General features: G+C 39.8%; 2 protein-coding genes across 7 annotated transcripts in view; one reads left to right on the top strand and one right to left on the bottom strand.

Moving 5' to 3' along the window:
• PHKB (phosphorylase kinase regulatory subunit beta) overlaps positions 1-2,474 on the bottom strand; it is a 379,505-nt gene extending 377,031 nt beyond the window's left edge. For 3 of the 5 annotated variants that reach the window (XM_033940814.1, XM_033940811.1, XM_033940816.1), the window contains exon 1: positions 2,343-2,474. Coding sequence is in view for 1 of the 5 variants with exons in the window: in XM_033940815.1 (XP_033796706.1) it covers positions 2,343-2,406 (64 nt within the window). In the remaining 4 variants the exon portion in view is untranslated. The remainder of the gene's footprint in view (positions 1-2,342) is intronic. The other 2 variants (XM_033940815.1, XM_033940812.1) reach the window with 2 other exon arrangements.
• ITFG1 (integrin alpha FG-GAP repeat containing 1) overlaps positions 2,154-14,366 on the top strand; it is a 304,607-nt gene continuing 292,394 nt past the window's right edge. Inside the window, exons 1-3 of one of the 2 annotated variants that reach the window (XM_033940818.1) lie at positions 2,154-2,397; positions 6,136-6,208; positions 13,652-13,791. In XM_033940818.1, coding sequence (XP_033796709.1) covers positions 13,707-13,791 — 85 coding nt within the window. In that variant the 5' untranslated portion in view covers positions 2,154-2,397; positions 6,136-6,208; positions 13,652-13,706. Of the gene's footprint in view, positions 2,398-2,476; positions 2,904-6,135; positions 6,209-13,651; positions 13,792-14,366 lie in introns of those variants that run through there. The other variant, XM_033940817.1, reaches the window with a different exon arrangement.

The following is a 14,366-nucleotide window of genomic DNA, read 5'->3' as shown; positions in this document are numbered from 1 at the left end:
GACAACAGTAAATAAACATTAACAAAGCATTCTTCTATGAAATTTCTACTCTCTGGCCTTTTTGGATTGGTATGAAAAGTATCATATGCAAAGCAAAATTTTATTGCATAAAACAAGTTAAGCATTATGTAAATCTCACATTTTCCGACCACATACTTGAGATAGACCCATTTTTAATGAAGCTTGATGTTCTTTTTAACGGTATCTAATCAGTTGCTTTCAAAGAACTGCAGTAGATTCTCAGTTAACTGGCACACATGGGGATTGACAGATGCTGGATAAATGTAGTTTCTGGTTGCTCGAGAGTTACTATTAGAAACAGGCCTACCTAATACTATACCCCATCTATGTCATACCCAATGGCATAGTAAGGGGGATGCAGGCCGCCCTTGGCGCCAAGTCGGTGGGGGAACCAGCACCTCTCCTCCCCGCCACACCATGCCACCCTCGCACCATCCCTCCCCTCCCTCACTTCCATATTATCTTCGTTAGCGCAAGCAACGTCTGCCTGTTGCTCACGCCAGCCTGGTTCCCCTCTGAATCACTTCTGAGTCACAGGGCAAGGAAGTGACATCAGAGAGAAATCCAATGCTGGCACGCGTAGCATGCTTGTAGAAGCCATTCGTGCTGGCGAAGATTAAGAGGTACGGGGGAGGGAGAGCACAAGTGTGGAGGCGGGAAGGAGAGGGGGCGCAGGAGTGGGGGCACAGGGGGCGGTCGGGGGGAGCGCAACCGCCCTAGGTGACTATGCCACTGGTCATACCATAAACTGTTCCAAACTACCAGATGTGTGGTAGGCAAAGCATGGGCATATTCAGGTGTGACATGTCAAGTTTACACTTAAATTTCCACCAGAAATTGATTTTATTTTCATTTTTATTTAAAGTATTACAGTATTTCTTAGATTTTTTTTCTGGTTGCTTGAGAATTCTGGTTAACAGAGTCTACTGTATTTTCATAAAAGCAAAAGGGAAGAAATTTATGTTTTATTTCTGAAGAGAATGTGTACAATTGCAAGGTTATGGGATGTCAGACAGTTTAGCACAGGGGTAGGCAATTCCAGTCCTTGAGAGTCACAGGCAGGTCAGGTTTTCAGGATATCCACAATGAATATGTAGGAGATGTATTTGCATGCACTGCCTCCTTGAGATGTAAATCAATCTCATGCATATTTACTGTGGATATCCTGAAAACCTGACCTGCCTGTGGCTCTCGAGGATCGGAATCGCCTACCCCTGGTCTAGCAAAATGTAGCTAAACTCCATGTGAAACCCAGAATGGCAAAGCTGCAAAATTACCACCCAGTGGCCAATTCTGCTTTTCAATTTAAATCTCAGAGCAATACCAAATTTATACACAGATCCTGATTCTACCCACTGAAATCAATACTGTACAGAGAATGACATGGGAACAAATTTTCCCCGTCCCCATGAGATCTCTCTATCCCTGCAAGCTCTGTCCTCATCTGCACAAGTTCTGAACACTTTAAAATCATAAGTGTTTGAGGCTTGTACAGTTAAGGCAGAGCTTGCAGGAATGGGGCAGTGGCAGGGACAGAACTCACAGGGACGGGACTGGGAGACGAGGACAAATTTGTCCCGGTGTCATTCTCTAAGGTCTCAAAATACATCAAGACAGGACTGTTAGATATAATGCAGGAGTAGAAAACATGTTATAAAACTAACAGGTAGCAGACAAACTTGGACTTGATTAAACTTCAGAATTGGTGCCTAGGAATTAAGAGTCAGAAAATGTGGTCAAAGCAGCAAGCATAGCTGGGATTAAAAGGGGTTTTAACAAGTTCCTGGAGAGAAAGTTCATAAATAATTAGCCAGATACAGTAGTCTTGATGAAATCTAAAACTTATCCCTAGTCTTTGAGCTCTGCTCTCAAATATAAGATACTGGGTTCCTTAGTCTGACCCAGCATGACAACTTTTATTTATAATGTTAAACTTTTCTAAACAAACATAGGAAAATCTTGGGAAATGTGAAATGTGGGTGTGATGCATTGAATTATAGTGCCGGTTAAAATGCAAGGAAAAGGCAATTTAGAGTAATTTCGTGTTTCTTAGTGCAAAAAAAGGTGTCGGAACCTTTAAGCCAATGTTTAACAAATGCAGTACGTTCAGCGTGATTAGTATTTATTCGGCTACCGGTGTGGGCTACAGAAGCTCTCTTAAGCGATTGACAGGACCCGAGCCAAAAGTTCCAAAAATAGGCAAACGCCTGAAGAGCCCGGTAGCCTAACCGAACAGGCGTATATAACCCAACCCCTAGCAAGCTGACTTCTGCTTCGTTATAGCGTCGCAGCCATGCGAGTTAACGTGTGCTGTGCCAAACCTGAACGCTTGGACCTGGCCCTCAGCTCCAAAACCTTCCAGCTAACGTCCGCCAGGTGAGCCATGTCCCACAGCCACCAGCGCGCGCTGACCCTCTACCGACCCTAGGAAAAGCACTGAGCGTGTACGGCAGCGCGACACTGTCGTAAAGCGGCGCTGAGCAGGAAGTGGCGAGGGCTAGGGGGTGGATGCCGGTTTCGATTACCCTCTTGACTTCTGCCGCTGTGGGCTGTAGAGGTGAACGCAGGTGCCGAGTGGAATTGTGACGGCATTCGGGGAAGCTGCGTTTGTCTTCAGGCAGCGTCGGGGGGGCGGGGGGTGCCGCTGCGTGCGATTTCTGTTATGGGAGGGAAGGGGAGAGGGGGCCACGGACAGCACGGCCCCCGTCTGGTTCTCCTTTACCTTGTCTTGCTGCTGTTCTTGGAGCTTTGCTGTCCAGGTGTTCAGGCCGCCCTGCAAAATGTCACTACGGAACTTTTCGGCTCGGAGGCCTTTGGTACGGTGGCGGCGTTTGGGGATTTCAACGCGGATAAACAGACGGACATCTTCGTCATCAGAGCCAGTCAGTTCTTCACTGTTTTATTTTCTTTTGCCTTCCCCTTTTCTTGCTTTAGTTTAGCTAATGATCTGGTTGTTCAAACTGTAACTGACATTTAGAAACTCGTTATATATCAGTCTTTCCTGCACTGCACAACCGAACCAAGAAGGCAGGTGCTTTTTGGCTGATACTTTAAAGTAATGATTTAAGTCGGTGTTCTTCAACCTTTTTACACCCATGGACCGATGGAAATAAAAGAATTATTTTGTGGACCGGCATCGGCATGGACCGCAGTTGAAGAGCACTGGGCTAAGTCGTGGGCCAGACCCTGCCCCCATAATAGTACAAATTGTAACACTATTTTTTCCATATATACACACAATATAATCTTATTAACAACACATAATGCTTCCTTTGCATTTAAATGCAGTTCCAATTTCACAAAAATAAGTGTAAACCGGCCAGGTGCATGTCAATGGTCGGTAAATTAAAATAAACTTGAAACTTTCATAGATTTCTATCCAAATGTACTCTCAAGATTTTAATTTCAGATTCAATAGGATAAGTAATCCCACTTAATGTTATCTATCTACCACCTTTTTAGAAGGGGAAGTACTTAAATTTTATCTGGGATTTAACTTCAGTTTATAATATCTCATCCAGTTGTTCATGATGGACATAATCTCTTGAATTATGTATAAGGATGCAGAGAGATTCATTGAGATAGGTACAACAATCGTTATATCGTCTTCATAACTAAAGATCTTCACATTCATATATGCAAATTCTCACCCAGTGATGCCAAATAGATGTTAAAAAATACCGGGGAGAGGGGGGGAACCCTGTGGAACACTACATGGGTTCCTCCAAATTCCAGAGAGAATACCATTGAAATATACTTGAGCATATATATAAGAACATAAAAATCACCGCTGCTGGGTCAGATAAGTACAAAGCTTAAGAAAGTCCTGAAACCATGGTAAGACCTTACCCGAAATATCCATGTCATCAAGACAATCAAGTAAGATGTCATAATCAACTAAGGGCTCCTTTTACAAAGCCGCACAAGGGCTTTAAAGCGCGGAATAGCTGCTTATGACAAAGATTTCCGTCCATTGTTGATTAGATCTATATATTACAGAAAACTTTTCAAGACTTTTCTTTTCACAAATTTTTTGGCTAGCTAAATTTCTGTGTATCACAATATCTCTGTATTTCCCATAGCATAATCTTTTGTTAACCGCATTGAACTAATGATTATGTTGTATAGAAATCTGCTATTATGTTATGTTACTTTCCTGCACTATGCAGAGCCACTATCTGAAATGGCTACCGTGAGTTCTCACGGTAACCTTGCGATACCATGGGAGCTCACAAGGTTGCTGCAAGATCTCACATGACCCTTGCCTGCCTTTTTAAATGTCATCCATTAAGAGCGCGCCATTTTGCTTACCCTTTCAGTTCAGTGTTGGTGTCTTTTGACAAACCTTTTACTTGAAATGGCAAGGTAAATTTCACCATTATTTTCCATAAATACATTTACTGTATTTCCCCATATATAGGCTGTGGCCTATGTACAGACTTTACATCATCCCCCCCTGGACAGCAGACTGCGAATCTCCAGCGGTGCAGGGCGGCTGCAATCTCTTCGGCATCTGGCCTTCCCCCTCACCGCTTGCTGAGTGACTGACTGCTGCACAGGGAAGTGGAAGGGAAGGAAAATGCTGCTGCTGCATAGGGAAGTGGGGGGGGAGAGGGAAATGCTGCTGCTGCTGCTGTACAGAGAAGGGGGGAGGGAAGAGAAATGCTGCTGCATCCAATTGGGGAGAGAGAGGGAAGGAGGGAGAAGGGAAGATAGAAGAGAGGAACGAGAGATACCAAGTCCATGGAAGGAGATACAGACCATGGAGGGGGAGGGAGAAATTCCAGGGCATGGGATGAGGGACGGAGACAGATGCCAAGCCAGGAGAAAGGAAAGAAGGAAGGAGGGAGGGAGAAGAAGGAAGGAGGGAGGGAGAGAAAGGAAGGAAGGAGAGAGATGTCAGACTATAGAAATAGGAAGAGAAGGAGAGAGAGAATGGAAGGGAAGACATGGTTCTTATGGTTTAGGTACATATTTCTTAAATAATGGTATGTTCATATGCTTTTAGTTCTCTCATTTATAATGATACACACACTTAGTTCTCCCATTCACAATCTTGTATACACTTCTTCATATCTTTTTCTTTTAATACACTGCATGGTTATTTGTTGGGTTTTTTTTTAGCAATGGCATATCCATATGTCCCATACACATCTTCCACATGCATGGATGGTCCTCCTCAGTCACACTGTCTCACACCATCACTATTAACTGTCACATAATCATTTAGACCACTTTCTATCATCACTATGGTACAAAGCTATCCCCTTGGAATAAGCATTGTTCTTCCATCTCTTCTCAGTTCTCAACATGTCTTTTTCATAGTAAATATACCTTTATAGGACCCCTGATGAAGGCATTTCCACACGCCGAAACGTGGACCTTATAGGATCCTTCCTATCTCTCAGGTCCTCAGCACTTCTACATAGCACTGCAGCATCTGGTTTTCTGCACCTTGGGATCATTTTGACGAATACAGGAGTTATCGCCTCGCTGATTAGCACTGATCTGGGACCTTTTGATATAATCTGCTGGTGCAAACCATTATATTGCACCCCAAGACCAATTTTGGCTAATATAGGCATTGTTGCCTTATGGACTAGTATTAACCAGAGACTATTTGACATAATTTTATGTATTTGTTTATATTATTGTATAAATTTTATGATTTGGTGTTTATAATAAACCTGATAGCATACAGTTCATCTACTCAAGTTTCAAGTTTATTTAAAAATTTAATTTAATCGCAAAATCTTAATCCAATTCGATTTACAAATAATAAAATCAGAGTAAATGAAAACATTAATTGCACCAGACAAATAATACAATTTTTGACCAACCAAACATAACAGGGAAAAAGGGGGGGAAAAAAGGATTAAATACAATTTATAAATAAAATATAAAGAGCATGGGTAAAGAAACAATAGGATGGGAACAGGTTACCCACTCAATTTTCACTTTTTCTTGCACCTATGTGTTCAAGAGGCTTGTTTATGTGGCTCTTCATTTTTGAGCAGAGAATTGAGGTCTGTCTCTTGTTTTATTTCAGTAATGAACCTCTTTAATTGACACTATTACTTTTTGTTTTCTAAAGATAATTGTTTTGTTTTTCAGGTAATGAATTGCTAATCTTTCTAGCAGATAAAAAGGAACCTTATTTCAAGCCTAAAGTAAATTTAGCAATAAAGTAAGTGCTGTGTTCATTTTGATTCTTCCAGTGTTGTTAGCATTTTAGTGAGAGTATTTAGTCTTGGCATGTGTTTTTAAGTGAGTAAATTTATTCATAAGACATTTCTGCATATAAAACAGCATTTTAGAAGCAGACTAGGTTTTTGTTATGTGCAAGTAAAAGTATGCAATAAGGCCCAGATTCTCTAAAGGGCGCCTAAAGTTAGACGCCTAACTTAATTTGCAAAATTCCCTTAATAACTTCAGTAATTGTAAAAAAAAATTAATTGGACGATAAACGCCTACCCGATTCTGTAAAAGGTAAGCGCCTATCACCTAAGTGGATGTTTTATGGATGAAGCGTGACTTAAGCACCACTAAGTGCAACTCTCCAAAAACTTAAGTGCCTGAAATATAGGCCTTTAAAACCCTGGCCTACATTTCTGGCACCTATGTTTTCTACATAGACGCCGCTAAATATGATTCTGTAAACAGCATTTAAACGTGATTAACATGCGGCTGGCATTCTAAGTGCCAGCCGATTTAGAGGCCTAACTAAAATCTGGATGTAACTAAATTGTTTATTAATTGGTTAAATGGCATGGCAGTTGACCATGCCATTAAAAGCCAATAAAACCCCCAATTTATTTAGCTAATTAGGGTTGCATGTTGATATCCACATGGCGCCTAGCAACACCTACATCCAGGTGCCTTCTGATGCCTAATGACACCTACCTGAAAAGTAGGCATGGTTAGGGGCAGAGAAAAGGCATGGCTAACTTAGGTATTGCTAGATGTGCGAGCTAGGCATCATTATATTAGGCCAGGTTTTACCTGGTCTGACTTACTGGTGTATATCTCAATGATGCCTAGTGACACTTAGTGATGCCCCTTTACAAAACAGCTGCGCGGTTTTTAGCACTGACCCTAGTGGAAACAGCTCCGATGCATTGAAGTTGTTACCGCCAAGACTGGTGCTAAAAACCACGCTTCAGTTTTGTAAAAGGGGAGGGTTAATTTTGTTTTTATTTTTCAAAAAAAATAATTGATATAAAATTCCTCACCATATGTATATTCAGATCCTGTATGTTTGGCAATATTAACTCATGCAGGTAACTTATAAGTTATACGCCTTAGTTTTTTGGTTGAATAATGCCTACATTGTGCCTATAGAGTTAAGCATTTGCAGGAAAAAAAAAAATTTAATTGGTTTTAATGATGCTTTCAATTACACTATGTAACAATTTATTTTGTTGTTGTTTGTGGGTAATAAGTGTTCTTTCTTAATTGCCCATGCCACAAAAATATAGTAAATGGCTATTGTTCCCCTCAGACTTTGCTTTTGTGACTAGGACGTTGATATTGTCATTTCATGTTAATTGGTCTAGGGCTGCCCACCTCACCATCACAGATTTTGATGAAACTTTATGTACTGAATCTTATGACCCAACTGAACTCTGGTAAATTTTAATATCCGCCAGTGGAATACTTGTGGAGATATAGCTTTTTGTTTGATACCATACCACAACCACGTATAGTATCTCTGCACAATTTTGGCAACTTTGAGTCAAAATGTTTCATTAGTTATATAAGGAAAAGAAATGAAACATGGCGATCTTAGACAATTTTTTATGATCTATTCAATGGAACTAATGTAGATTATCATTTTTTGAAACTGACTGACATACGTAAAAAGCTTCAAAGTGGTCCCAAAAAATGGATGCACTAAAAATTTCAAAGTTTAACCTTCTTTTGCTCCTGTAATAATGAAGCTATCCACATAAAAATTTTGTCCATTATTTTGTAACATGACTTTGTTCTTAAATTTGCAATTTCAGCTTATAAACTAATCTCGTTACTTTACAATTTCACTTTAAATTTTGTAATTTTCAAAAAACATTAAAAATCAGGTATTTTTAACCAGCTTTTACAAAAAAGAGTCATTTAGAAACATTACTGGCCTGCACTAAAAACCTCTAGCACCATTTAGTAAAAGGATCCCATATTGTGTCTTTCAACATTTTATGATGCTTATATAAATGTATAATGCTATATATCTCCCCCTTTTTACAAAACTGCATAAGAGGTTTTTAGTGCCAGCCGGCACACTGAATGCTCTGCGCTGCTCCGACGCTCATAGAAGCTCTATGAGTGTTGGAGCAGTGCAGAGCATTCAGCTCACCGGCTGGTGCTAAAAACCTTGTATGCAGTTTTGTAAAAGGGGGGGTACATTTGCTATGTATGTTTGACACAACAGCTGACATTCTATATATTAGCAAGTAGCACATAGATTTAGCATATTGCTGTTTTGGATTTAGTAAGCATTGCATAGGTTTAGCATATTGCTGTTTTTGAATTAATAAGCAGTTTATGGGTTTAGCATATTACCATTTGTACTAAATAGACAATATTATTGACATGTTTCCTTTTCATTTGAAGACCTACTCTATTTACAATACAGTACTCCCTCGATATTCTTCACCAGGGTGATACTCTCATTCTAAGAGACCTCTGTCCTCCAAGACAGACTGGAGATGGGACTTCTCTACAACACCCCTTTAGGTCTCCTCTATGTATTTCTCTGTCTCCCTCAGCTCCTCCAAGTCTGATATTCTAGCCTCAAGGGAACATACTCATTCTCTGAGAGCTAGAATCTCTTTGTAGCGAGCACACATATAACTTCTCGCTAACTGGGAGAAAATCATACATGTGGCACTCGATGCAAAAGACTAGATAGCAACCTTCTTGCTGCTGGACTACTGGATTGTTATTGAGCTGATTAATTAATTAATCTTATTAAGCTACTAGAAACATAGAAAGATGACGGTAGATAAGGGCTACAGCCCATCAAGTCTGCCCACACCATTGACCCACCCTTATAAGTCTACTGGCCCCCTTAACTCTACTGACCTGCTCTATTAAGTCAATATCCTAGCGACCCTATTCATTGGTATGACCCTCGCAGTGATCCCACATAGGTATCCCATTTATTCTTGAAGTCTGGGATACTGCGGGCCTCGATCACCTGTACTGGAAGCTTGTTCCAATGCTCTATCACTCGTTCCATGAAGAAGTACTTCCTGACGTCTCCACGAAACTTCCCTCCCCTGAGTTTGAGCGGATGTCCTCTTGTGTTCGAGGGTCCTTTGAGAAGAAAGATATCATCTTCCACCTTGACCTGTCCCGTGATATACTTAAATGTCTCAATCATGTCTCCCCTCTCCCTACGCTCCTCGAGAGTATAGAGCTGCAATTTGTTCAGTCTTTCTTCTACGTACTAGGAATATATTAGACTAGTGTAGAGAGCCTTAGGATTTTATTATATGCTTTATTTAGTGTTTCTTTCTTAGATAGTCTTAGGGTTATATTGTTTGCTTATTTAGTGTTTGATTCTTTCCAGGTAATGAAATATAAAAAGTTCTCCTATTGTCCTAATTAGAATAATTGACAATAAATTAAGACTATAAGTAAAGAAATGAGCTAGGGATGAGCAGGAGAGGGGAGGGCAAAAGGGAATGGAGACTAAGCCAGAAGGTTCAAACTTACCTACCAGAAGGTTCAAACTTACAAAACTGTAGAACTATAAAAGGCTATTATTCTATGGAGACTAGCTAAGTAAAATTTGCTCTTTTAAGATCTAAATTGTCTATAGAAGGAAACCTACAAATGAGCTTTTCTCCCCAAACCTATCAAAGCTCAGAGCAAAATGATCTATACTTACCCAAAGATATATCTTCTACTCGTCTCCTCTCAGAAGGAAAATGTCCTCTTCCCTTGCAGTCTAAATCTAGAGAGGGGAGGATTTGCGAGTCTAGACATGCTGTGAGGGGAAGGGGAGGAACTACAATATTTGAAAGAATAGTTGGGTGGGTTAAAACAAGATCTCTATATCCAGTCTACCTGCAAATTCTCTGTCATTTCTAAAACTGCAAGAAAATGGAGTTGGGCATAAGTGTTAGAGCAAAGGAATGTTTTAAGAACACTTTTGAATTTATCTAAAGATATTTGTAGTGTTAAGATGAGAAGGAAACAGGTTTCATAGTTCAGGGCCTTGAACTGAAAATATGGAGCTGTGGGTAATGTATGAAATGATTTTCCAAGAAGTTGGAACTATAAGACTATTTTGATCTGAGGGTTCTAGAGGGTCAGTAGATAGTTAAGTGTCTATAAAGATAGAGCAGCGCTTCAACAGTACAGATTTTAAAGACGAGCAGTAGGACTTAGAAACATAGAAACATGATGGCAAATAAAGGCCAAATGGCCCATCTAATCACCATAACCATTATCTCTTCCACTCTCTCTAAGAGATTCCTCGTGCCTATCCCACGCTTCCTTGATTTCAGACACGGTCTCTGACTCTACCACCTCTTCTTGGAGACTGTTCCATGCATCTTTCACTCTTCTTCCACTCCCTCTAAGAGATCCCACGTGCCTATCCCACACTTTCTTGAATTTAGACACAGTCTCTGACTCCACCTCCTCTTCTGGGAGACTTCCACGCATCTACCACTCTTTGTAAAAATGTATTTCCTTAGATTACTGCTGAGCCTCTTAACGTCATCCTGTGCCCTCTCATTCCAGAGCTTCCTTTCAAATGAAAGAGACTCGACTCATGTGCATTTATGCCATGTGGGTATTTTAAACATCTCTATCATAGGGAGGACCCTGAGCTGGGTTGGACTGGAGCTGCACGTCAGCAGAAATCAGGTGCTGCTGGTTGATGTTTTGTGCCGGGCAAGGATTAGCTCTGGGGTTGAAGTCGTCTTCTTGGTGACTTTGTGGTGGAGTCTGTCCTACCATCTGCTGCCTTCAGTTACCTCGGACCGGAGACCTTCTTGCCAGTGTCAGGTGTGATGTGCTGCTCCCCTGTAGTCGGAGATCATGATGTTGCTGGCTAAACTTTTTGGACACAGCCATCGACTCCTTCTTTCCTAGTGAAATCCAGGGCTAGGTTGATGATGGGGCCTCTCCAGAGTCCTCCTTGCTGCTATACAGGATTGTTTTTCTTTGTTTGATTTGATTCTTACTGAATTCAACTGCTTCGTCATTCGGTTGACTGATGCTGAAGTCTTGACTGGAATTAATGGCAGGCCTCTCCAGAAACTATTATTTCTTCAGGACTATTTTCTGAGGGTTTTTTTAATTTACTTTAATTTTATTCTTATTTCTTTTTTTTTTTATTAATTGAATTATACCTTTCCCTCACCATTCTTGGAATTTTGTTATATCTTTACTATTTTAATAATTATTTACTCAGGTACTTTAGCTAGATTGAGAGCCTTCAGGACAGATAGGGAAGTTCTAAGTACCTAATTTTATTTTATTGTAAACCGCTTAGATCTGTAATATGCTTAAGCGGGATATCAAATGTTAATAAAATATATCTCCCCTTTCCTGCCTTTCTTCCAAAGTATACATATTGAGATCTTTAAGTCTGTCCCCATATACCTTATGATAAAGACTACGCACCATTTTAGTAGCCTTCCTCTGGACCGACTCCATCCTTTTTATATCTTTTTGAAGGTGTGGTTTCTAGAATTGTACACCTTATTCTAATGAGATCTCACATCTTATACAAGGCATCAGTACCTCCTTTTTCCTACTGGCCATACCTCTTCCTATGCATTCGAGCATCCTTCTTGTTTTCGCCGTCACCTTTTCAACCTATTTGGTCACCTTGAGATCATCGCATATAATCAAACCCAAGTCCTGCTCTTTTGTCATGCACTTAAGTTTTTCATCTCCTATACTGTACCGTTCCCTTAGGTTTTTGCAGCCCAAATGCATGATCTTGCTTTTCTTAGCATTAAATTTCAGCTGCCAAATTTCAGACCATTCTTCAAGCTTCGCTAGATCTTTCTTCATGTTGTTCACACCATCCGGGATGTCTACTCTATTGCAGATTTTGGTATCATTTGCAAAGAGGCAAATCTTACCTGACAGCCCTTCAGCAATATCATTTATAAAAATGTTAAATAGAACAGGCCCAAGAACAGAACCTTTAGGCACATTACTGGTAATATCTCTTTCCTCAGAGTGATCTTCATTGACCATTACCAGTCGTCTTCCTTTCAACCAGTTTCTGACCCAGCCCGTCACTTTGGGGCCCATCCCAAGGGCCCTCAGTTTATTTATTTAGACATCTGTGTGGAGAACACTTTGAAAGGCTTTGCTAAAATCTAAATACACCAAGTTTCTTTATTTTTGATATACCGTCTTTCAAAACAAGTGTCTAAACGGTGTACAATATAAAAAGATTGCAAAAAATTAAAATTAATAAATAAAAGCAATATTTTATCAGATATTAAAAATCCTAGACAAATTCAGATTAATGTACATGAAACAGAAGGAAAGTAGGGGAGGGAAAAGTTGTTTAAAATACATCGAAGTAAAATTAATAAAGAAAGAACGGTAAATGGGGAGTGGCAGAACATTAGTGCACATCTAGTGCACTCCCTATATCCAATTCTGTGGTCACTCAATTAAAGAAATTGATCAGATTTGTCTGACAAGACCTACCTTTAGTGAATCCATGTTGCCTTTGGTCCTGTAGTTCACCGGATTCCAGAAATTTCACCATTCTCTGTTTTAAGTGTTTCCATTAATTTGCTTACCACAGAAGCCAAACGTACTGGTCTATAATTCCCTACAGATTTGAGTAGTAAAGTCACATGGTCAGATTTAGATGTCTAGTAATCAGATTTATGGCAATGTTCTCTATGATCTGTAGTCTCTTGCAACCTCTGACTCTGATGCCTTTATATAATGAGTTGCAATAGTCAAAATGGTTGATAACTAAGGAATGGACTAGTACATTTAATTAAGGATGTAGGTGATTGCGAATGCAGCGAATCAATTAGGGCTCCTTTTACAAAGGTGCACGAGTGGTTTAACGCGCGTAATACCGCCCGCTAAACCGCCGGCCACGCTAGCCGCTACCACCTCCTCTTGAGCAGGCGGTAGTTTTTAGGCCAGCGCGAGGGTTAACACGTGATAAAAAGTCGCACGCATAACCCCGCTATCACGGCTTGATAAAAGGAGCCCTTAGTTTATAAAGCGGTGGTTGAAAGCAGAAATCTGGGGTATGAAAGATAGACCTGAGTCCCTAAGGGTTACCTCCAGCACTCAGGTAGTAATTACCAGTGAGACAGGGAGAGAGGGACGTGTTGCTTTATGACCATTCTGGTAGAACTAAGAGAGAAAATCATCAGGTAAGATATAATTTATCTTTATTTGTTTCTGCATATCACATGAAAAAATTGAATCTAATTTATCAAGGGATTTCTTGTACTGCTTATATAGAAAACACCTTCATAAATCATGCCAATCAATGTGTCTTTAAGATATTGTCTAAAGTTGGTGCACAGATTTTTCTTTAAAATTTGAGTATAATTTATCTGATTCTGCATAGAAAGCTTATAAGCACTGTGTACTAGAATTTATTCTGCCTTTGTTCTTTCAGAAGTGGAGGTGCGATAACAGGTGTAGTGCCTGGAGATTACAATGGTGATTCACAGATGGATGTCCTCGTTACTACTAATAAGGATAATAGTGAATTTCCCATATCTGGTTTCATATTTTGGGGACACAATCAAACATTAGGTAAGTTGTACTGTGTTGTCATATAGTTCCATTGAGAAATTATAGTTTTGTTTTGTTTTTTATGAGAAGTGGTAAAAGCACGCTTCTTGAGCGTGTGTATTGTTACCGTATCTTATGTGTTTCTGGCTGTGTTTCATGGTAAAATTAAATCAATCATAAAATGCTGTATCAAAATATATATGCAAAGATATGGAGGTGTGTTTTTTAATGATATATAAAAGATTTTTTAAAAAAATTTTTCTACAAGTAATATTAAAGAATTAAGTTATTAAAGTTGATACGAGTATAGGATTAGGTCCAGGCGGTCAATGATTGGAGCAAGGAGCAAAGTTGCTACGCTGATCACTCGAGTTTGTGATAAAAAGTATTATGCGTAGGCTCCAGTTCTGAGGCCGGTGGAGTGTGATGCACTTTTTGGCTGTAGTGGTATGCTAGTTTGTTTCTATTTTAGTATAACAGCTGCCAATCGGTTTTTTTTTTTTTTAAAGTTCAAAATGGTTTTATTTGTTTTATAACAACGATACAACAGTACGGTGCAGTACAAGGTACCAAACAGCAGCGCATACCAACATTCA

This window comes from Geotrypetes seraphini, chromosome 4, assembly GCF_902459505.1.
Source record: "Geotrypetes seraphini chromosome 4, aGeoSer1.1, whole genome shotgun sequence".
Taxonomy (NCBI): Eukaryota; Metazoa; Chordata; class Amphibia; order Gymnophiona; family Dermophiidae; genus Geotrypetes; species Geotrypetes seraphini.
Note: the sequence above shows the minus strand (reverse complement) of the source record. Positions and strands in the feature narration are given on the sequence as shown.